This window comes from Phyllostomus discolor, chromosome 3 (genome assembly GCF_004126475.2).
Source record: "Phyllostomus discolor isolate MPI-MPIP mPhyDis1 chromosome 3, mPhyDis1.pri.v3, whole genome shotgun sequence".
In the NCBI taxonomy this organism is placed as follows: Eukaryota; Metazoa; Chordata; class Mammalia; order Chiroptera; family Phyllostomidae; genus Phyllostomus; species Phyllostomus discolor.
Genome location: NC_040905.2, coordinates 172,386,713 through 172,412,220, shown reverse-complemented (window position 1 = coordinate 172,412,220; position 25,508 = coordinate 172,386,713). Strand labels below are relative to the sequence as shown.

General features: G+C 38.7%; 1 protein-coding gene across 1 annotated transcript in view; it reads right to left on the bottom strand.

The window, feature by feature from the left end:
* The window catches only part of PCSK5 (proprotein convertase subtilisin/kexin type 5), a 420,656-nt gene that overhangs the window by 209,944 nt on the left and 185,204 nt on the right, over positions 1-25,508 (bottom strand). Inside the window, 1 exon segment of the mRNA XM_036021750.1 lies at positions 21,004-21,104. Within this exon segment, the coding sequence (XP_035877643.1) occupies positions 21,004-21,104 (101 nt within the window).

The window sequence follows — 25,508 nt, the reverse complement described above, 5'->3', positions numbered from 1 at the left end:
TGACTACAAAAATTGTGGAGGTATTTCTAATAACCCTATGGCTGATGTGATTGGAATAAGAAAATAATTTTTGACTGTGCCAAACTTTACATTAAGAAAACAAGGCCAGCTTATCACTTAAAGGAAGCAAGAACAGGAGAATTAACAATGCCCCTCGCCCCCCACAAAAAACCCCTCAGCTCTGTTTCTCTGTCTCCTGAATTAAAGACCTGAGATATTCATGGGCTAAAAAAGCAGACACATAATTCTCTACTGGACAAGCATTCCTTTGATATTCCCAGGGCAGCCCACATATTAACTCCGACATCTCCTCTGTCCCTGTTTGCAGGTTCTCAACTCCCAGACACTAGCCAGGAAATAGGGAGCAAATTCCAGCTTTCTCTTTCATTGTCTCTCCTACTATATTTGTTGGGACGCCAAAATCATGTTTCCCCAGACACCCTGATATTGAGCCTTGCATAAGAGACAGAGTTCTGATGAATATATTATAAGTGGACTCTGTGGGCATCTTGGAGAAAGCCTCTGGTTTACTACTTTAGGCATTGCCTCATCCTCCTTCATTCTTTCCTTCCTCCTGTTACCTGAACATGGATATGATGGCTGGAGCTGCAGCAGCCATCAAGAAAAGGTGAGGAGAATGCCATAGATGCTGACATTGATGGCCTGAGCTTCTGAACCAACACCTTGACTTGTGGGTTTCCTGTTGTACCACCCACACTTCCTCCCTACTGAATATAATTCCTAAAAGATGTATCTCTAAAAGTTAAGTATTAGATAGCACTTAGTGAGGGCTCACTGTGTACCAGCGATACTGTGAAAAGTACTCTATGTTCATCATTTCATTTATTTTTCATGCAAATCTTACAAGATGGGTACTATTATTACTTTGATTACCAAAATAAAGGACCATCAAAGCACCGAAAGGTTGATGATCCCACTCAAGGTCATATCACTAGCAAGAGCTGAAACTGGCCACAGGCAATCTGGCTGCAGAGCTCTGCTCTGACCAACTCTACCGCTGTCTTGTACTAGAGCGGCCACCAGGGAAGAGTCAGGTTAGCAGTGCTTGCAGGAACTGGCTGCCAATCCTCCAGTTTTGATAGTGGGGCAGGAAATACTACCATCCTCACCCAGCACACTCACTTTGGAGGGACTGGGGGTTCTGCCTCCCACCCCAGTCCCTTCAGTGGCAGATGTGAATAGATCTGTGCTTGGATGCTAAGCAGAGCAGGGTCAGCACCACAGGTTATGAAACCAGAGTTTCTCACAGAGAATGAATAACTAAAAAAAAAATAGAAAAGCAAGATGGAGTTGTAGGTAGATACACTTTGCCTTCTCATTCAACGAAAAGATGGACAACAAATTAAAAACAAAAAAGCAATTAGAACTGCCAGAAAATCGAACTGTATGGAAGTACAACCACCAAGGGGTTAAAGACGAAACATTCATCCAGACCGGTAGAAGGGGCAGCTGGGCAGAGAGGAGGACGTGTGGCAAGGTGGCAGCTTGCACACCACGTGGTCCCACAGTTGTGTGCAGATAGCTGGGAAAAACAACCAGGGAGCGAGACAGACCATGCATCCCAGGGTTTCAGTGTGGAGAAATAAAGCCTCACAACCTCTGGCGGAAAAGATCTGTGGGGGTTGCAGCAGCGGGAGAAACTCCCAGCCTCACAGGAGAGTTCACTGGAGAGACCCTCAGGGTCCTAGAACATACACAAGTCCACCTACCCGGGAACCAGCACCAGAAGGGCCCAATTTGCTTGTGAGTAGCAGGGGAGCAAGGGAGAGCTGAGCAAGCTGCTTGTTCCCTCTCTGACCCCTCCCCCACGTACAGCACCACAATGCAGTGATGTGCGTTTCCCCACTCTGGTCAATACCTAAGGCTCTGCCCCTTACTATGTAACAGGTGCACTGAAACAAAAAAAATATGGCCCAAATGAAAGAAAAGATCAAAGCTTCAAAAACAGAAGTATGCAATGAAGAGATAGACAACCTACCAGGTACAGAGTTAAAACACTGGTAATCAGGATGCTTGCAGAAATGGTTGAATATGGTCACAAAATGGAGGAAAAAGTGAAGGCTATTCAAAGTGAAATGAAGAGAAATGTACAGGGAACCAACAGTGACAGGAAAGAAAATTGGGACTCAAATCAATGATTTGGAGCAGAAGGAAGAAATAAACATTCAACCAGAACAGAATAAAGAAACAAGAATTCAAAAAAACTAGGAGATGCTTAGGAACCTCTGAGACAACTTTAAACATTCCAACAGCCGAATTATAGAGGTGCCAGAAGGAGAAGAGGAACAGCAAGAAATTGAAAACTTATTTGAAGAAATAGTGAAGGAGAACTTCCCCAATCTGGAAGTCTGGAAGGAAATAGACTTCCAGGAAGTCCAGGAAGCTCAGAAAAGCCCAAAGAAGTTGGACCCAAGGAAGCACACACCAAGGCACATCATAATTATATTAGCCAAGATTTAAGAGGAGAGAATCTTAAAAACAGCAAAAGAAAAGGAAACAGTTACCTACAAAGAGTTCCCATAAGACTATCAGCTGATTTCTCAAAAGAGATCTTACAGGCAAGAAAGGTCTGGAAAGAAGTATTCCAAGTCATGAAAGGCAAGGACCTATATCCCAGCTTGCTCTATCCAGCAAAGCTTTCATTTAGAATGCAAGGACAGGTAAAGTATTTCCCAGATAAGGTCAAGTTAAAGGAGTTCATCATCATCAAGTCTTTATTATATGAAATGCTGAAGGGACTTATCTAAGAAAAGGAAGATGATAAAAAATATGAACAGTAAAATGACAACAAATTTAAAACTTGTCAACAAAGTGAACCTAAAAAAACAAAACCAAAACAAACCAAGGAAGCAACTAGAACAGGAACAGAATCATGGCAATAGAGATCACAGGGAGGGTTATCAGTGGGGAGTGGGAGGGGGTAGAATGGGGGAAAAGGTACAGAGAATAAGAAGCATAAATGGTAGGTACAAAATAGACAGGGGTAGGTTAAGAATGGTATAGGAAATAGAGAAGCCAAAGAACTTATTTTATGACATGTGGACATGAACTAAGTGGTGGTGGTGGTGGTGGTGGGGGAGTGGATGGGAGGGAGGGTGCAGAGAAGAGGGGAGTAAAGGGGGTAAAAATGGGACAACTATAATAGCGTAATGAATAAAATATATTTAAAAAATAAAAAAGCAAAGAATGGAAACAAAGGGAGAAAGGTAAGAAGGAGAAAACATAAAAGGAGAGTACAAGGGACAGGAGGGAAAAAAGAGGAGAAATAAAAAGAGAAGAGGGCAGAGAAGAAAAACAATAATGTGGAGCCTATAGAAAAGAGAATGCATAAAAAAGTAATAAGTCAATAAATAAAGCAGGCCAAGATGTCAAAATAGAAAGTGAGAGAAACAAAGACTACAAGAACTGCGGGGTGGTATTGGCGAAAACCATGTTTGCACTGGAGGGAGTAAACTGGCACGGATATTGTGGGACTGACAGTGGGGAGTATTGAGCGAGTGGTGTGGAAGATGTGAGAACTTCCTGCACTTCTTTTTAGGGAAATAATTAAGAGATGACAAGGAAAGATAAGACGATAGGTTTGGAGGACAGAAAACAGCAACCCACTTTAGGATACTAGGTCTGTCTTCCTCCCAGGACTACCATTTACTGAGTCTTTCCTACTCACTCACCAGCTGCTCTACTGAGTACCTTACCTAGTGCATTCACTTAATGGGAAAAAAATCCCATGAGGTACATGACATTGACATTATTATTCCCTTTTTACAGATGCAGAAACTAAAGCTTAGAAAGGTTAAATATCTTTTCCAAAGACATTAACAGTGAGAACCAGAACAGGGCTTTGAAGCTAAGTCTGTCTGACCCCGGGCCCAAGCTCCAAGGTGTTGTGGTAGACTTTGCTAGTAATCAAAATCACATTTGATTCAAAATGTCTAAGGTAGGCTGAAAGGACTCGATACGTTTCAGGAAATATTAAAAGTTGTAGCCCCTAGACTCATCCTTAAATACATACGTTTTCATTACAAAGAAAAAATAGCCTAAAAGCTGCTTTTTAGGATTAAAAAAAAAAACACAGGATTTCTGTCTTAAGACTTTCTCTGCAAAGCTAATTTTAGCAGACAATGAAAGAACAGAAACTAACCCAAGAATTTTTTACTAAGCTCCTTGTCCTTCATAAGTAAACACAGAAGACACAGATCTGTAGGACTGAGAAAGTATACTAATCCGTCTCTCTACAATCACACATTCTGAAAGCCAAAGTGAAACAAATAATTTAAAGATCTATTTCAGTAGGTGAATAAGTAAGTCAAATTAAAAAACCCTAGAATGTGTGGTTGTCCCCAAAACCTACTGGTGGCTGTAAAATAGATTCACCATAGAGTTAAGATTTAATAAGTGCTTTAACACAATTCTTCAGGAAACTAAAGAAAAAGAATGCTAAGAAATAAATTAATTAAAATAGTCAGTTGTATGTGTCCTGATTATAGTGTTAAAGATGGAGAAATATGTATAAATAGGAACAGTAAGTAAATGTAAGCCAAGTTTATATAGCAAGTTGTGAAAGCGGGTAACTCCTTTTTTAGAAGATATATTTATTTTGAAATATCAGCTTTATCTTTAAAAATGAACATTTTAAAGTTATCAAAATTACTTAAAAATAAATGTTTTACTTAAAAACATGAAATATTCAAACTAAAAGTTAAAGAGTTGAAGTGTACATAGACTTTCCCGCAACACAACAGAAATGCATGAATGGCACCATTGGCTGCACACATGACGTTGGAGACACAAAACACTGCAAAAGACAAAGAAGTACAATTTGGCTGAAAAGTAAGATGCTATCTATAAGAAATATCTAACTGCATGAAATTTGTGCATCAAATTGTGTAGATGGAGGACTGATAGAACCCCACTAGGGTTTACATAGTTTAATCCATTTACTTCAGGAGGAAGAACACAGACTAGTTTACATAACAGATATAATGTAATAATATTACATGCCCTACAAAGAGTAGTTTTTTAAAGCAGAATCTGTGCATCAACACAAGGGTTTTGACAGGAAAGTTGAAGACACAGTGGGCCAAAAGGAAATCTCATCAATTGCCCTGAGGAAGAACAGTACCTCACAAACCACCAGTGTGGTTGATGATCTCACCTTATTACCCGACCACAATGAAGTAGCAAAATAAAAGTCAATAATAAATCTCAGTAAAGTTTGTTAAACACTTAAAAGTACTATTCTCAATTGTTATTGTATCAAAAGGAAGCCAAAACATCATCAGAAAATAATCACAGACACAAGTGTGTTCAGAGGTAAAGGCACATCTCTTAAATATTGTATTAATGTAAAAGGAAAAATACGCAAACCACGATTCAGTGAACAAGATTCATAAAAGACCAAAAGAGTTATCCTAAAGAAAATAGGAAAGATACTTAATGAGATTTTTGGGGGGACAAACATCTCATTAAGGGACAAATGAAAAAAAACAGCATTACTCATCAACAAATATAAGAACTGATCTTTTGAAAAATAAAAATGAAAACACCTAATAAAATAAACAAAAAGGACACCAATGAAATACATTCTAAATATTAAAGCAGTCGTAAAAACCAATAAAAGGAATTTTTATACTATTAGGAAATCTATACCTAATCTGTATCTATATAACTATTTGATGGTTGCCAGATGGGAGGGTGTTTTAGGGGACTGGGCGAAGAGGGGAGTAAGAAGTACAAATTGGTAGTCACAGAATAGCCAATGTGATGTAAAGTACAGTACAGGAAGTGGAGTAGCCAAGGAACTTATACACATGACCCACGGATATAAACAAAGGTGTGGGGATTGCCTGTGGGAGTGGGGGGTGCTTGGTGGAGGGGGGCAAAGGTGGGAAAATTGGGACAACTGTAACAGCATAATCAATGAAATATAATGAAAAAACAATTGTATTAAATACAATTATAGTTATATATAAAACTACATATAATGATTGGCCAATAAGATTTGAAAATCTTATGAAATGAACATGGCTCTAGAGAATTTAAATGAAAAAAATTAAAATTAAAAAAATTTTCAAAGAATTACCTCTCAAAAAGCATGAGGACCACATGATTTCCTCAAACTTATACAGAAAGTGATCCCAAGAGTCTCTAGAGAAAAGCTGCAGAATTTTACAATTTATTTTGTGAATTTAACATCACTTGATACCCAAAAGTGGCAGAGATAGAGGTCAATTTCAAGGTCAAACCAATCTTGGTTCAGAAGCCTGACTATTTACTATATGTGCTATCTTATACATGAAAAATAAATGAAATAAACCATAAAGAAAATTTAAAAGATGCTGTTTAGCTGCCATAAGCATACAATTAATGCTAGCCAGCACTGTATCAATAATGTAGAATGAACACACACACACATTATTCAGTAAAGAAACCTAAAAATCTCACTCAGAAAAATAAACACAAAGGCATAAAATAAAGTTTTCTAAAACTAAATCAATAGCACATTAGAGAAATTTAATTTATGAATATAAACAATAAAAAATTGGTTATTCTAATAAATCATATCAACAATTTCATTGTGAGAAACTATTAACACATTAGAGAAATTTAATTTATGAAGATAAACAGAATAAAAAATTGGTTATTCTAATAAATCATATCAACAATTTTATTGTGAGAAACTATTGTAAGAAACTAAAACTATTAATTTAACAGATACTTAGAAAATACCCCAAATACATTCCTAACAAACCTTTATAAAACCAAAATGCTTCATGGGTTCAACATGGAAAAACAAGCATCAGTAAAAAGTGAAATGAAAGGTTAAAAGAAAATCCTGAGAAAATCAGGACCTAGACATGAAAGCTTACTGTCATTCTTGATTTGATACTTAACAGTTTTGAACAGTTGGCTAATACAATAGAAGTGATATTTTATATTTGATACATTTCATATGTCTAAAGTCATTTAATCCTAGCAACAATCTGGTGACTCTAGATTGCTACCCCAAATTTCAGATAGAGGAACTGAAGCTCAACAAGATTAAGCAACAAACTTTCATTTGTTCCCGGCTCCCCAGGTAGTAATGGTACAGAGGCAGGACTGAATCTGAAGTCTGCCTGATTCCAAAACATGAACTTACGATGACCCATTTATACCACCTTCCAATAAGAACAAACGTGAAAAATACTCAGATGAACATGGACAAATATTACTATTGTCAGGTGCCACGTATATATTTCAAAAAACAAACAAGGCAATGAGTTATAGCAGTGTGAATTAAAGAGACTAGAGATAAGAAAAACATACAAAAACAACAGCTCTGGTGTAAATACACAATAACCAATTAAAGACATAATGGAGACAGCAAAACAAACAGATATTTACTATTTCAAAAAAAAAATCTAAACCTAAAAGTACAGGACTAAAGACATGCCTAAAACTTTATTAGGCCAGAGACAGACTTTCTTGAAGGAAAACCAACAGTTATAAAGAAGCCAAGATTCATACAATTGCATTAAGTTGTCCCTGGGGTTGTTTTTGGAACATGGCAAAATGTTTCTAAATTTTATTTGGAAAAATGAACAAGCAAGAATGTTTTTAAAAAAAGTTTAGAAAGTGGAGTGATACTGTAAAATCAAAAGAACTGACATTAATAGTACAGAAAACTCTAGAAGAGACCTTCATAAATGCAACAGCTAAAACATTTTTGGAGGAAGTTACCTAACAAATGACATTGGGCAAGGGGACCCCTATAAAAATACAATTTAGATCCTCACATTGAACATGAAAATAAATGTTAGTTGGTTAGCCATTAATGTTGAAAAATGAAAGGAGAAAACCTGAGATGAAAATGTTAGTTGGTAATGTGGAGATTTTGAGATAGGAAAGGACTTTGTAACCTCAGGGTTCTTAACTCCATGAGGTTTACAGATTATAGCAAAATCTGGGCTCATTTTAGGGGGAAAGCATACACAGTTTTCATTAGCATACATGAAATTCTCCAGGAGGTACCAAAAGATAATGGTATGTCTACCTGAAGAATTTATAAAGGACAAATATATTTGACTAAATAATAATTAAAAGTAAAGAAAAAAGTTCTCTATGTCAAAACAGTATGAAGAAAGCTTGTAAGCAAATGACAAAGAGATAAAATATTTCTAATAACTATGGCCAATGGGCAATATAGTGAGTATTTATATACTGATAAGGAAAATATTAACAATGTAAATAATTAGCAGGTGATCTTAAGAGGATTCATACCTTTTTGAGAAACTTGGAAATACATTCCTGAAATTCAATTTGAATATTAGTTCTTACAGTTTAGGAATTTTTCCATTCCCAATTCCCAACAACCATACAGAGTCCACACCCACAAAGACCTGAAAGCTTCTTTAATCTAATCTTGCTTGCTTGCAGGTTGAATAATGAGGGTTTGTTGTTGTTGTTGTTGTTGTTTTGGTTAAAAAGGAGATAGAAACTAATGAGGGAGGGATAACAAAAGGAACAAGATCTGAAGGAAAAGCAACATGCAGATTGAAGATAGTAGAAACTGTTTTTGCAGTAAATACATTGCATGTGTTAACAAGTGTATCAGGAGTTAAGTGCACCATTCAAGCATAAAACAGCCACTGAAAATGGACTGTTAAGGAGGTTTTTGATAGTTTGTGTATATATTTCTGCATGATTTATATTCCTTTTGACAAAGAGTATGTATGTATTACTTTAGTAATAATCTAATTTTATGAAAGGTTCTATTGCTAACAATATTGTTGGTTATGAGATTGCTCATCTCAGGATATAGCCCAGTGTTATGTATCTGCTTCCAAGAAGTTAGTGGCAAACGGAAGTAGTGCGTTGTTTGCAAGCAGCAGTAGGATGAAAAAGGGTTTCAACCTCTGAATTTCAAAGACTAGCATTCTTTTTAAATTTGCTAGTCAATGGAAGATCGGTAACTTTTAATTTGGGTGAATAAGGACACCATTGCTTTCACACGATTCAGGAAATTTAATAGCAAAATAGTACACGATTTTCAAGTAAGTTGCTTTAACACTTAAAAAAGAAAACTACAAAATACACTTTTATTTTTTAAAAAACCCACATTATATTACCATTGTTATTCTTTGCCTGGCGACCCTTGAACTCTCTCACTCAACAGCATCTCTATAGACCAGATGGTCTCTGGGCAGCCTTCCAATGCTATGGTTTCTCAGACAAACTGAAAACAATTATTTTATATTCCAGGTAAGGTATCACATGTAATTGAGAGTTTTAGCACAATGACAATTATAAAATTGAATACATCTGCTATGGAAAATGAGGCTATTAGATGTCAACTCCAATGGCACCTAAATTCAGAGCTACGCGGAAGAATTCAGCATGACTAATATGATCACTCCCATATCGTGCTCTCCCCAGGAAGCTCTCTACAATACCCTTTCAAGTCGGCTGTAAAAGTTTCCAATAGCGAAATAACAGGCAGACTGTTCTGAATTCTTAAATTTCACTCAATTCTCTTTCCTCCTCCCAACATTCCTTGGTTGTGTACCGAGTTTTTCAGATTAAACTAGAGTACCCACTAAAGATAGAAAAATAAGGTTTTTATTAGATTCTTTTTGACGGGATGAACAGTTTTCATCTTTGAAGTGATATCTAACCAGTTTTCAATCATATACAGGCATGCTCCTAAATTTATTGTAGGAATAAAAAAAATGTGGCTCATTCAGGCTCTCCTCCTTTTCATTTGGCCTTTTATTATACCTAAAGCTTGGCCGTGATTGCACGAACTTCCTGGATGAAAAGAGATGGAACTCGGTTAATGCTGTGATCAAATAATAACTCTGTAAAAACCCAGAAAAACCACGTATAAGTTGGATCACATATGTGAGTTCAGTTTCAGCCAAAATGCTATCATTTTATTAACGATAGCCTTACACTTTTCCTACCTGCCATTTCCTACCTTTCCTACCCTTACCCCACCATTAACTTCTATCACAATTATCATCCTGTTTTATTTTTTTCTTTCATTGCACCTAACTTCAGGTGTAATTATTATTAATCTATGCCTGCCTTAATTGGAATATATGCTCCATTGGAGGCAAGTTCAAAGCATGCATACATTTATGCTCAACCTCCACTACCACTCCTGGCCACCCTGGCACGGAACAGGCATGTTTTGCTCATAGATGCATTCTAATCTAAGCACAGTGCCAGAGATACACTGAATTTCATCAGAACTAGGATGCTAAAGACTGCAACTATGACTGGAAGATGTATTACAATTTCAAAGATGTGAAAAAGTCTACATCAAAATAAAGAAATGACAGTAACAAACATGACTCAGTAAGTATTCCTTGAATGAATCAATCAACATTTAGAGTTAAGACTACTCTTGTTAATATTATTCTCCACTAACTACAAACTACAGCTACCTGAATAGCTAGCCATACTTTTGAATACTGAAGGGACAGTTCCTTCCCTGCATTTATTCACTCGTTCATTATATAAATACTTGATTGCCTACTTTGTTCCATTGTTCTTGTGCTACATACCCACTTTCAAGAAGGCTTACAGTCTAAGGCAGTTTCTAGTTGTGACCTATGGGCTACTTGCAATTAAATCCCCAAATTATTTTGAGGGCTTTGAAATATGCACTTTTCAACAAGATTCTTCTGTATGACTCACACGCAATGAAAACTGGGAAAAGAATCTTTAAAATATAGATATATATTCTGCCAAATCTTCTTCTGCCAAATCTTCCTAAATCGTCCCCATTCAACATTTTGTCACCCTTCTCCATCCTCATGGCCCTGGCACTTTATAGCACCTATCTGTAATTAACTATGACTTTCTATAGCTCTCAAAAGAGAAAGGTGATGTAGTGTGATGGTGGCTTCTGACGTCACACTGCCTTAGTGCATTTCCCAGATCTACAACTTACTTACTCCCTTTGCAAATTCATACGGCTCACCTTCCGCATCTGAAATACGGTGAAAATGTCTACACTGTAGTGTTGATGTGAGGATTAAAGGAGGTCACTGATGAAAGCTCTCAGCCCAGTGTTTGGCATAGAGTAACCATTCAATGAAAGCAGGCTACAGTTTGGTTTATGTCATCATTTCTACTTTCTACTTTACCGTTTTTGCACTCTGAAGCACTATTCCCACACTCGGTTTGGGGCCAATGGCAAGAAGAATCTTTTTGTCTCATTCACTGGAAATCACAGCCCCATGCTATGATCTTTACTGGTTAGAACGACACTACCAGGCTTCACAGGCATAACTGTTTTTCTGGGATGTGCAAAGAGTATAAAAGTTTATTTCATCTTAGTTGAACATGTGGTTACTTAATAAGATTCAGAATCATCACGAATAGAGAAATGAAAATTTCATCCAAGATGGTAAGAAATAACCCAATCATCTAAACACAGGATGTCTTTCTTTTGTGTTGCATGTTCTGTTCCAGGTATCAGTTTATTTCACTATAAATTTGTTGCTTGGAGCATTTGATGCATCAAATGCCATAATCGACTTCTTGATGTCAGGCTGAATAAATCTTATATGCTAGTGAAATGACATGCTTTCCAAACTGTCATTTATATTTCTCTTATTTACTTCTCTCATGCTGATGGGAAAATGTGCTGTGATTAAAAACTGTTAGAGAGAAATACAAGAATGCTGGAATCAGCTAAAAACAAAAACTAGATTCTAATGTAACTAGGAACAATTACGATCTTCTGAACAAATGACACAAAAATGTCCTAGAAGTGAAAAAATTACAGGTCAAGGCAATGTGGGCATAGGCAAGACTGACTCAAAATTCAGCCAGACATCACTTGTTATAACAATAGGTTTGAATTTTAACTGAGTTTCAACACAGAGCTTGGGAACACACCTGAGAACCTTCAAATACAAAGATAGGAGTATTTGTTGAAGTCACATAAGTCATTTCGCAGAGATGTACTGACATATCTTTTGATTGAAGTAATTAAGAGGCAGGCTATGGTGTGGAACTATAGTGGGCCCTGAAGAAAGTCAGCTTCTCCTATTCTGAGCAAGGAAAATTATATTTGACAGTATTTGGGGTGTTACCATAGACACTATCAAGAACAAAACTTTCCTGGCAATAAATAAAATGCACAAACCCTCAAGAGACTAAATTTGACATACTTCTTGTAAACCCACTCAGTAGATTTCTCTAAGTAATTTTATGGAGCAAAACTACATAAGGGTTAATTTGCTATTAACACCCTATTTAAAGGACATGGCAGTAGATGAGCAATTTATAATGTAAATGAATCCACAACTTTATTTCTATTTTTTCAAAAAATGTAAACTGGACAAAGCCAAAGGGGGTAGGATCGAGGGTGGGAGGTGGGGAGGGATGGGGTGGTGGGGAGTGGTGAGGGGAAAATGGAGACAGCTGTACTTGAACAACAACTAAAAAAATAAACGGTTACAGCCATTTACAGCAATCATGATCTCAGTGATTTTTCTAAGGCTTCGTTAAGCCACTGGGGGAACACAACCGAAGCACTGTCAGTAATTGTAGGCCCAGGGATCCGGTCCCATTTAGTTACACTTCTTTTAATTCTCAGAATCCCATGGGAAGAACAAAAGGTGTCTATTTCCAAAAATGGTGCACAATCTACCCAAGAATTCAGCTAAGAAACTAGAACTCAGTCTTGAGTTTTTCCTTTCCCTTAAGGCACACCTATTTCCCATAAAGCACACCCTGTTTGTGGTACCTGAAAAATACGCATCAGATCTCTCCACTTCTCTCAATCCCCATTACCATCACCTTGACCAGGCTACCCTAGCCTCTCCGGAACTAGCTTCCCAAATCGTTTATCTGCCTTGCTTCCACACCAGTACTTTTCCAAGGAGAAGTTGGAATGATCTTTAAAAAATGTAATCAAGTTGCCCTGGCTGGATGGCTCAGTGAGTTGGAGCGTGGTCCCGTGCACCAAAACATTGCAGGTTCAATCCCTGATCAGGGCACATAACCTAGGTTGTGGGTTTGATCCCCAGTCAGGGCCCATGCAGGGGACAGCCGATGGATGTCTGTATCTTACATCAATGTTTCTCTCTAAAATCAATAAAAATATCCTTAGATGAGGATTAAAAAATTAGAAAAAATTAATCAACTCATATGTCCCTTCTTCAAAGACTTCATAGATCTCTATTATGTTTACTAACTATGATGCCCTGTGCAATCTGGACTTTTTAACCCCTCAACTCACACTAGTTGTACACTATTTTCATCTTCCTTCTCTTTCTCAAGTCCAGTAATCTTGCTGCAGCTGTGTGGTCTTCCCACCTCGCTCCTCCCTCTCCCTGGAATGCTCAGTCCTCACAATGTTCCTCACACTTCAGACCTCAGCTAAAATATCACTTTCTCTAAAAGGTCTTTCCTTGGCCACTCTATGTAAAATAGCTCCATTACTCTGTTTAGGTTTTTCTTAGTACTTATCATTTGCTTTTTTACAGACTGCCTCACCAAATAGGATGAAAGTTCTCTATCTGCCAATCCACCAAACAATTCCCAATGTGTAGCATGGGAACTAAGCATTGATATAAGTCTACTGAATAAATGAATGATTCCATCTAAGGCCTATGTTAGCAAAACCATATTCTCTTCATATACCTTTCAGAGATGAGAAAAATGAGATACGATTAGGAGTTTCCTTCCAAAATCCCTTCCTTCACACCTGTTTGTTTGTTTATTTGTTTGTTTACTGGACTCAAACTTGGAGAACTTCCTACCTTTGTATTTTCTCAGAGTGGAATCATTGTTTATTGAATGCTCAGGTATGCTGTCCTTTGAGGTATCATTTTTCAAGGCAGTAAAGAGGGTGGCATATCATTGATAATGACATAATTGCCATGAAATTAATTACATCCCAGAGGACACTGTAAAGGTCCTTTCCACCCCATCCCCATTTTAAGAATTTCTGCTTATGTTAAGTCACAAATTAGAAATTTATTACATGAGACATTTCTAACATATAATATAGAACACTTGAAAATGATATATAAGGGAAAACTCTGGGGATTGCAAAAACTGAGATTACTCTTCTTAAGAAATCATCTTTATTATTATTACAGTAATAACAGCAAAATACTCTCAGTGAAAAAAAAATCTATTTTTAAAACTACAGCTAAGCAAAAAGAGGCAGATAACAATGACCTAATAAGTCTGTCGTCCATTCAGTCCCCAGGGCAACACGGCTACACATTGGTCTTATCATCTCAGGGGGAAGATGAAAAGTACTGGCTACATCTCAAGATAATACAAGGTGAATGAGTTTGTTGACCAGGGCTTTTCCAGTAATACAGGGCACCTTTGGAAGCTGCATTGTTTTAAGCCATTAGTTAAGGTACAAAGTTGAGTCCAGTGAAAATTGGCTTCTAAATGATTTGAACTTGAAAAGTGTTAGAGGACACAGTGTATTGTCTGTGTGTATGTAGACATAACAAAGCTATTTTCATGCACAGTCCTGGCAGAAGGCCCGTGGTAACTGCTCTGTGAGTCTGGTTACAATTATTTCACTATAGGGAATATTCCAGGACAGTACATCCCTTCTCCGTCCGCTCGGCCTCACGTGGAAATGGATGCTGTTTTTACCTCACAAACCTTTTCGGCTTTCCTCTCTGATTACATTTTAATTCTCCTCAAGCTACATATCCTGACCATTCATGCCAGAAATCTCGACTCAATTCTAAGCCCAACGACAACATTATTAAACTCTAAGAGTATGTGAAAGGAAACACATGTGTGATAACTTCTTTACCTAGTAATTACCTATACCGAATCTGGGCATATACGCCTCTGTTCTCACTATTCATACATGTACTTAAAGCAAAACAATTATTGATGGAATAAAGAAAACTCTCCTAAAAGAAAAGAGTTGGGATGTTGACACTCTGCTCTTTTACCTCAAAAGCAAATGTGTGTGTGTGTTCCCGCCCACTGCAACATCTCATACAGCTGAATGTGGCCCTCGGGAGAAATTTTAATGGAACATTTTATACCAAAATGTGTTTTTAATGAGAACAAAACAAATACAATAAGAACAGTTTACCAGCTAGCAGGGCTAAGATGCTAACCCCAATACTGAGAATTGTTTCGGCCTGTCAAGTTCTTAGGTAGACTCCCTTCAAGATGGTTAGTTGCAGGGCTTTGAAGCCCTTCAACACGTGACTTCAACTCACCTCGTGGAAAATTCCAGACTTCCTCTCAACTGTCCTAGAAATTAACTTCTCACCAGAACTGCATCCCCAGTATTTCTGCCATTTCCTCATACTCTCCCACACTGGACACAGACAGTATGAGACAGACGCCACAGTGAAACGTGAAGCAAAGACACAGAGTGCTTGATCAACAGGAACCACAGAAAAAGTTTATGCAGATGGACTTTTTTTTTTAGGTTTAATAGAAATGCAGGTGGTAAGTTTAATTCCCCAAGAAGAAAACATTTGAGGATAGTTTCTTTTTTTTTTTTTAATCAACAGCATATGGTGTAGGTTGTCCTGTGACTCAACACGTCTTTAATTCTTCATACTTTGACCTTTCCACGTCTGGAAGTGTCCCTTTCTCTAGAGATCAAAGGTAGAGGAACTCTGCTGGGAAGCTGAGGCAGGGCATAACATCAAGTCTCTGTTTTACCCAGGGTGAGCCCCGTTCTAGAGAACGAGAAGTAAGCAGGGTGATAGAGAAGCTGAGGCAGCGTGGGGATGTCTCTAATCATTTACAGACACTGCAAGGTAAAAATAGTTAGTATATAACACTGAACTAGTCTGCCGACTTCATTTGCCTTGTACAAAAAATAGGAAGGTTGGACAGGTGGACTGATTTCACGTTTGTCTAGAATTGCCCTTGTTCCAAACATTGGGCTGAGGAGTCATGGGAGGTGGAGAAGCCACAGCGCCGATGTGCCCACGTGGGTTGTTGAGGCTGACCATTTCTGTTTTCACTCTAGTCCTGCGCTCTCCATTGCCTGCTCCAAGTGATTTCGCTGACTTTCTTAAAGAATCTGTGCATTTGTGAAATGCACATCAGCATACACTTGTTAGTGCACATTTGCCTCCCTAAGGAGATTCTGTGAAGGCAAGTGACATATTTTGCAAATATTTGAATTATGACCTGCCTAAATTCACTTAGCTCCTAGCATGATGCTTTAATTTTTAAAAAAATGTTCAATAGATATTTTTATATACACACAAATAAAGACTGTAAGGCAAAATCCTTAGTCTCTACAAATGTAAGCCTTGTTTGGAAGATAATCCATATAAAACATCTATAGTACAATAATAGAAATTGCCTAAATTATCAAAACTATGTTCACTCTCTATGTATTCTATAATCTATGTTCTACTTATACTGATACCGTATGTTTCATACACCAGTGGTTACATGACAATTGAAATAGGAGGAAACAGATAGGTAATAAGACAGTAGGTAAGCCTACCTAGAAATGAGTGTGCACGTATTACATAACACAACAGAGGCAGGTAATGTTTACTAGGTACCACATCTGTTTCTAGTATAGAATGACAGCTGCCACCCCAATTTGTTTATTTTCCAATTTTAGATGAAGATCCATCAGGTGTCCCCAAAGGAAGGTGTCCCTGTGTCCCTGAGACATGAAATTTGAGGAAAAGGCTTTGGGGTAACTTAAAAACAAAGATTTGTGGAAGATTCGTCATATCAGTATCTTCTTTCTAAGTCCTAAATAATTTCAGATGTTTCTACCCAACTCACTCCCTTTTATTTACCGTTGGCTGTGCAATGTTCTGTGATTGCTGAGTATTGTTCCATTTTTCCAGTAAGAGACTATTTGCAATTTAAGACCAAAAGGTGTCTTTGGTGAACTTAAAATTTTTACTTTCCTCAGCTAAAGCTGATGATTTAACATATACCACTCAACTAGCCTTTCTCTGCCAATAGTTAACAGACTTAGATAAGGAAAACTTTCAGTAAAAATATAGTTTATGATTCTGAACACTTATGAATGTCAGTTATTTCAACTTTATTCTACAAACCATTTTATGAGAAACATCTTTTGCCAGCAACATATTTTTCCCCTTTCCAGAGGTCTAGAGCACTGGTGAAATATACTAGCAATGAAACGTAAGGCGCCTCACAAATGCGACTTGACACTTTTAGGTAGCTCATCTAAAACTGTTAGTCATGTTTCGCCATTTCTTTCATTTAAGAAAACTGTACCCAGACACTTTATTTGAACTTTTTGAGTTAAAGCTATAAAAAGACATCATTACCAAATGGTAAGTTAGTTTCCTTGTAATCAATGATTGATTACATATTCCCTAGTCATTCCACTGAAAAACCAGAAAATTACCCCAAAGTCCACAAAATCCAAATATTTGAAATATTATAAATCTTTTAACCAATACATATATGAGAGTACCCCAACACAAAATCAGTCCCCCCGCCAAGATGACAATATTTTCTCTTATTCTAAAATTGCTCATGATTTTTAGAAGGGTAAAGGACTTAGAGCTTTCTGCACCCAAGAAACACCTTTGGGAACGGGACGAAAATTGTCTAATTGATTGACGGGGCACAGTTCATGATTAGACCATCGGAGATGGCTGTAGAGCTTAAAATGGCTCCAACCCAGGGGGTGGGGGGGAAGGAAAGGAGGCAGAGTTTTAGAGGAACTAAGAATCCTTCCAGTCGTGGGAGTAGCACACTTTTACCCAAGTATCTGAGGGTGTGTTACAGTGGAGTTTGTTGCAACACAACATGTCCTTAGGTGCCCTGTAGGAGCAGGATGGGCTGGGAGTCCCAGTAGCTGTCACAACCGAGGCAATTCATGATCAATCTTTTGTTGAGCCCAGATGAGAGATCTGGATACTTTAAGCTTATCTGTTTCTATGTTTGTTTTCTTTTCTCTTAGTTTCCTAAGAAGGTTTTTTGGAAAAGCTCCTACCTTAGGAGAGCAGGAAGAATTAAAATGGCAGAGAGGTCAATGGTTGCCGTGCATCCTGGGTAGGACCCACAGTCTTATGACCCAGGCAAATCGGCTGTTGCAGGCAAGCACCTGGGGACGCAAAGGCCAGAGGAAGCTGAAGATGTGGGCATCTTCTCTGATTAAATATTGTAATCTAGTGGTGTTAGGGGAAGCAATGCTTTTCTCCTTGTGCAAAGATACCTGGGACACACAGTTAACTGGGGACTGACAGCTCCTACGTGCAGCTTTTCACCTCAACACTCACCCTCATTCATTGAGTCATGTGACCTGAGCAGGGGTGCCTGTCGGAAGTGCTGGCAGTGTCCCGAGTCCAGCTGTGACTTTCTCTCCTTTTCAAGATTGATTTTTGCAAGGGAATACCTTGTAGATCAGGCTGCTTGTCTTGTAAGAGTAAAGGCTGAAGCTCAAAATACCACGGTTCAAGTGTTGTGAGAAGTGCTAGTGTACAAGGAGATTGTCAGGGGTGTGGCTGGGTGACTGGGTAAGGAATCTTTGCCGGGGTTAGACTTAGCCATAGCACAACTGTAACCTTGCTACACTGTTATCTGACAGCCTCACTACAATTTCTCAGTTTCATATCCTTTTCACTCATGCTGGGGGCCCACTACTTACTAATCCTAGTATAACACAATGCCTGACCCATTCCTAGTTTTGGTACCTCTATCCCCTAATTTACAGGTTCACTATAGACAAAGATTTGCCTATAGCACAAACCAATGGAGTTAGGAGAAAAGGTTTATTGTTTCTCATTTTATCAGATGGTTTACCATGTACTTTGGCCCCATGGTCAAACTAGACTATTTAAAATCTTAAAATACAGTGGATTTTCCAGGTAAACTGTATCTTGGGACCTTCTTTCCACCCATCACAGTTTTGGCAAAAATCAATCTTAAAAAAATGCTCAAAATGCAAGGGGAAAGAAAACAGATGCAGCCTGTCAGAGTTCCCAGCCCCAGCACGATCTTGTCCAAGTGAGCAGGCCATTCGAGGAGCAGAGTAAGGATTTTTCATTTCAATTTAAATGGTGGTTAAAATAATCACTAAAAATATTAGTGCCACAGTAATATCTTAAGGAACTGGGTATCACAGAGCCACAGTTATGGCGCTAGGTTGCCAAGTTTGAGATTCTATCCTTTTGAGGTGGGGGGAATGGGTAAGTGCAGGAAGGATTCCTGATATTTTCCCTTCAATATTTTGTGGACAGGAAAATATTCTGGAAAAACAATCTAGAATTTCAGAATGCAGATTTTTTTAAAAATCCAATTTACAATAACCAAATTAAAACCACAGACACTTAATCAAGACTTCCGTCAGAACAGTTGAGTACAAAGTTGTAAAGTGAGAATTTAAGAGGATAAGAGCCAGCTCCTTGCTGAACTCAGACTTTTTTTAACACTTGAAAAGAGATGTTGAAATGTTTTAATATTTAACCTTGTCAAAAAGAAAGAAGCCCACACATTCATGCGAGTCCAGTGATATGACACCTGCTATGGGCCTAAACATTTGTGTCCTCTACCCCCAGCTCGTATGCTGAAAACTAACACCCAATGCCCCCCCTTTCTGTTATGTGAGGCCTCCTAGAAAGTGGGATCTCACCAGACACCTCCTGGCTTCTTGATCTTGAACTTCCCAGCCTCTACAACTATGAGAAATAAATGTTTGTTGTTTATAAACTACTTACTTAGTTTATATTTTGTGATAACTGCCCAAATAGACTAAGACCAAATAGCCCACATCCAAAGCCTGTGTTGGTCTACCTGTCTCATCCAAGGGGTTAAGGTCCATGTGCTTTAATGTAAGCCCTTGCCTTCCCGAGAGGCGGCTGTAATGTTGCGAGGCCACCAGTGTACTGAGAGAAAAAGTCCCTTTTTGCTGCAATACCTGAGTATAGTTACGTTTCTTGTATTCTTTTCCTGTTACCTGCTATTGTTCTATATCTTTCCATTCCTCCTTAGGGCAGGGGTGCAAGGCTATTTTTGGAAAAACACTCAACATCATTACTTCAGTTCCTTTTTGTTATGATTGTCTTGTAAGGAGGACCTCAGAGTGCAGGCCCACAATCCTTTTTCTAATGTGCTTGCATCAGATGTACTCAAAATTCAAACTTTTTCCAGATATCTTGTCTACAGCATATACTACACGAACTTCCAATGGGGTCTGAGCCAACACCTCATAATCAAATGCATTAATATTTCTGCAGTGAAATATAGGCATTTTCACAATAAATAAAGACTGTCAATAGCCTCAAGTCAGACCAGGGCAAGCTCTGCCATTAACAGAGTTTTGGTGTTAATTTTGCAAAGGAACTTTCCATTTTGGGGGCCTTTGGATTTTGAAATAGAGAGTGAGAGAATATAGATTTGTATTGGGTTTTCAAAGAGTTCAGACAAATTGATCTATTGGTGATCAGAGAAAGAAGAGATGGGATGCATTGCAAATAGCCTAAGGGGGCCTTTCAAAGGTACCTTTAGACACAGAATTTGACTACATTAAAGAGGATTTAAGGTAAGTGGGCTGTCCTTGCTCCTGGGCTCCTGTCACATAACCGTGAAACAGTCTGTCCCCCAGAATGAGTCTGTGGCAGTACTGCTGTCATGGAGTCCAGGCTGCCTCACTGCTCTGCAGGGAAAGGGCGCAGAAGTGGGCAGCCCTGGCCACCCGGAGACTCGCAGGAACATTCCCAGACTAGAATGAAAACCTCAACAAGGCAGCAGTGCTGGAGCCAACTGGCATGCTTGCACATGACTCCACGATAAAGTAATGACACAGTTTGATTTTTTAGGGAGTATAAAAACCAAAAAAAAAGTTTTCTTTTTTCTTAATATAGGAAAAAAAAGTTTTAAGCCTAATCTTTGAAGTTTTCAAGTTGGGACTGGGAAGATCATACTCTGGGTTGTTGTTCTAGGGGTCATAGACTGGGGGAGGGGGTAAACTGTCCATGAGATGAGGGGCTGTCGCCATGGAGACATATGGAGAGAAAGGCTTACTTGGCTTCCAGGGCCAGTGCGATGATGCCTGCAGCCATGGGGGCCGAGGCTGATGTCCCAGTGTGGTTGTCGGTGCACCGCTGCCTCAGATCCGTAGTGATCTAGAAGACAGAAGGGGGAATTTTAGGGCTCTCGGGTCAGTGTGAATCACATGCAAGTAGAAAGAAGTTTACTCATAAAAGTGGAATGGAGGGGTGTTGAAATAGTTGTTTTAAACTCCTTGTTCTGGCGCTTCTATGGCCATATCACTTCCAGAGAATCGCCTGTGTAAATCACCTTTGTAAATCAACCTTAAAAGGGGAAGGGTTTGGAAATACGACTAGGGGGAGCCTTTGGCCTGAAACATAAGGGTTGGGCAAGTTTCTCCTTAAATTTTACACCCCACACACCTCACTTGCCTCACCCTAGTCCCAGATCTAGTTAAAGCTCAAGTTCTTTCACTACCCCAACATTTTAAAGAATCCAGACAAGTTGAACCAGCACAGTTGAGTTTAGACGTTGGCAGCATAAGGAGTAAAAGCACAGTCTGGCCCCTGCTCTCCCCGAACTCTTCCGTTGGGGTAGCTGCAGATTTTAACTAAAAAGTGTGCTCTGCCATAGAAGGAACATTTGTTTATGGACTTCTCAGAATTCATAGAGATGTTACATGAAAGAACCGAGGATCTCTCAAAGACCTAACACAGATACTAAAATACCACATTCAACCCAGTGCACTTGATGTGAAATTACTACGGAATAAGATTTTGCAAACCACTGTAATATCTAAAAAATTTTAAATCCCTTCTTCCTGACAAGCATCCATGTTTGCCCCCTTAGGGCTGCCTGCTATCACTCCCACTGGGAATGCACATGGCTTGTGAGGTGAGCTGGTGGTCTCACCACAGTTTTTAGAGACATCAGTAAAGCTTTCTTCAGCATCAAGACAAATCTGTTCCCTGTGTTTGGAGGAACACTGAGGTGAAAGGTCATCAGAAAGGTGTAGGAGGTCAGTGGCAGCTGAAAATAAAGTTCTGTTTTACTAAGGTGCACCCTTTAAGAAGATTAGCTGATTTGGAAAGAAATTTCTTCACAGGAAGAAAGAGCTGTGTTACTTCCTTAGAAACAAATCCTCTCCTAAAAATTTCCTCAGTGTCATGTGAGGATGTCTGAGTGGACTCTAATTATTTTTCATGGATCTAGATTGACATCCTGACTGATGGATGAACTTCACAAGAGGCTATCAGTTCTCATTGTCTTTCCTGTCTTCCTTTGATACTTCTAATGTTACCATAGTATTCATACCAGATAGAGACTAATATGCAAGTGGGAATATAAACACAAATGTACAGAACCATGTAAATATGGTGATGGGACAAGGGAGACAAGCCTTGAACTCTTGTCCTAAATAACTGAGTGGTGTGCAGGAGCCCTGGCAGTATGTCTGGAAGGCAGGGAAGGTCGTTTCTTGGCTCATAGACTTTACTGACATCTTCTGAACCTCAGCATTGGGATGCTTACACCTGTCCGGGTGAACACAGCCCTACCCACTCCTGAATTCAACAACTTTCTGTATTTTTAATTGTTGATTTTGTAAAGGCATTTCTTATTTTTAAAATTGTGGTAAAAATCATATCGCACAAAGTTACCTTTTTAACAACTTTTAAGTGCACAACACAGTGTTATTAACTGTATGCACATTGCCATACAACAGACGCCTAGAACATTTTAGCTTGCGTGACTGAAACTCAACCTACTGAGCGACTCCCCCTTCTCCCCTCCCCCAAAGCCTGGCAACAACCATCCTACTTTCTGCTTCTATGAGTTTGACTACTCTAGACACCTTTATAGGTGGAATTATATAGCAGTTGCCTTTTTTGGTGACTGGCTTATTTCACTTAAAATTATGTCCTCAAGGTTCATCCAATGTTGTAGGATTTCCCTCTTTTTAGGCTGCATAGTATTCCATTGCCTGTATATACCACATTTTCCTTATTAATTCATCTGTCAATAAGACATAGAACCAGAATTAACCAGACATTCAGGTTATTTCTACCTCTTGGCTATTGTGAATAATGCTACAGTGAATGAGAGTGTGCAAATATCTTTTCAAGATTCTGTTTTCAATTCCTTTGGATATATACCCAGAGGTGGGACTGCTGGATCATTAAAAAGGCATTTCTATTTCATTTGAAATCATGGGTAGATTTGCAGCCTTATTTTCCAAAGGCCTGATCCCTGAACAATGCATAAACAGCCCAGAAGCAGCCTGTTTCCATGTTTTCAGATACGCTGTTGTTGAGAGATGGCCTTACTGCATTCTTCCCATTTTACCTCACCCTCATGGTCACATTCCTTTGCCAAGTTTTATTTTTTCAATGACTTGTGCCTGGATTCAAGATTTTTCATGATGTTTTCCCACTTGGCTCACTTTGCGTATTCTTCAGCTACACCAGACACTTTCAATGCACGGAAACAAATCCAGAATAAACACTCCAAGTGTGTATAGAATTTTTGAATCTAATAAATAACCATCTCCTGCCAACCTCAAATATGAACAATAAAAGTTTTAGGATGTCAGGTTTGCCATTGGAATTTACACCATTAATACATAGACAGCAGGTACAGACACCTATATATTATATTATACATGTAATAATAGACTTAAACAAAGCTACTCAGTGCCTTTATATATAAACACCAATTTAGTGGTAAATGCTATTGATATAGGCAAGCCTGCAGAATTTCAAATCGGTATTGTGCTTTCATTTTTTTCCCAAGCACTTTAATGGCAGGAAACTTGAGGAGTGAGCAGGGGTTGGAAAGGGAGTGAAACAGGAAGGTGATGGAGAGGGGGAAGGTTGAAAGGAGCGGAGAGAAAAGAAATAAAAACATCCTCACTCCCTTCTCATCCTGCCTTAAGTGGAAATTCCAGCTGGGTCATTTCAAGAGGAAGTTACTGTCAGTGGTAAAGATATTTAGGTGTAAATTACCAGAAAGATCTAGGGCAGGGTTTTCATCATTAAGAGGAGCCACAGTATCAGAGAATTTTTATGTCTATCTTTAGAAAGAAAAGGCAAAGACCACCAAGAAGCATGCAATCTTCAAGAAAAATGATGTTCCGAAAACTGGAACCACATGGGGTAACCCCATTAATCATAACTCATGCATACGAGATCTGACACTGTAATTTAAAGAAAAGTTGTACTTGGTCCACAGCACGGGGCAGGGAGTCCAGGGATTCTGTACGTGAAACGGGAACAATAAGGCACTTTCAGTTTAGATTCCATTTTAAAGAATGTCTCAGAATCTGGTTTCAAGCCCGGTGGCGCATCTTGCACGCTCCAAATTCCCTCAATTCACTACCCAAATCAGAAACAGAATTTTCCTCCTCAGAACTTCTCAGATTGCTCAAGAAAATATCATTTCTGTCCATCAGACTGAAGAAAACAGGAGATGACACCAGGCCCCCAAGCCAGATCAAAGCTGTCCTGATCAGCAAATTAGATTTTCAGTCTGTCCCAGGAGTAGCAGCAGATGGGTTTTTGGACTCCACACAGTCAGGGATGTCATCTTCATATGGGGAGAAGGGGCGGGTATTGTTCAGGTCCAGTCAGCTGCCTCTGAGAACCACCACTTTTTCTCATCCTAAGCTCTTACTTCCTAATATTTCATATTTCATTACTTGAGCTGATTGAATCTTTTATGCTAGCCTGTTGATGTAATTCTCTGGGGAATCTCAGTTCAGATTGACTTTGGCCGTAAGTGACAAGCCTTTACAAGCAACCTCCCAGTGAAGAGTTTCTAGCTCCCTGGTATCTTGTGATCTGTTTTATTTTGAAGGTGCCATATTGTCTCATACCTGTTAAAAGAGCAACTGAACAGGTAGTTTTAAAACATGAAATGATTTTACTGTCAGGTTGAATTTGTTTCTGGTGTTGGTTTTCATTTGAATTAGAAATGTGACCAAAAAGCTGTTTCAGACACAGCTATGAGCGATAAGGAGAGAAATGAAATCTTAAATGTGTCAATGAATAAAACACAAGAAGCTGATTTATTAAAGCACAGCAAAATAAAAAGGAACCGAGGACCAATTAATGCTTTCTGTGCTCGCGGAAGTCACAAAGACTAGTGTAAAATTCAATTGTTACCGACAGGCCCACACAACATGCCACTCGTGTGTTGCTATGAGAATCTGTAAATGCAACGTGCAAGAGTAAGGTTTTGCTTACAAATGTGAGATGACTATCACTAAAGAAGGGTGCTACTTTACATCACTTTTGCATCTCAGCTATGTCCGCCTAGCACTGGGCACGAAGCAGAGGCATGGTATTTGCTAAGTTGAATTGCTAAAGTCAAGCTCTGTACTTATTTCCTCTACACTTTAAACTCTCCCACTTCTCAGGAAAGATTTCAAGGTCAGTCCTTTACTGACTCTCCGAACAGAACTCACACAAACTTAGAACACACAAAAACCATGCGAGTATATGTATGTATACAACCCAGGGGCCAAATCAAGTAGGCGAACC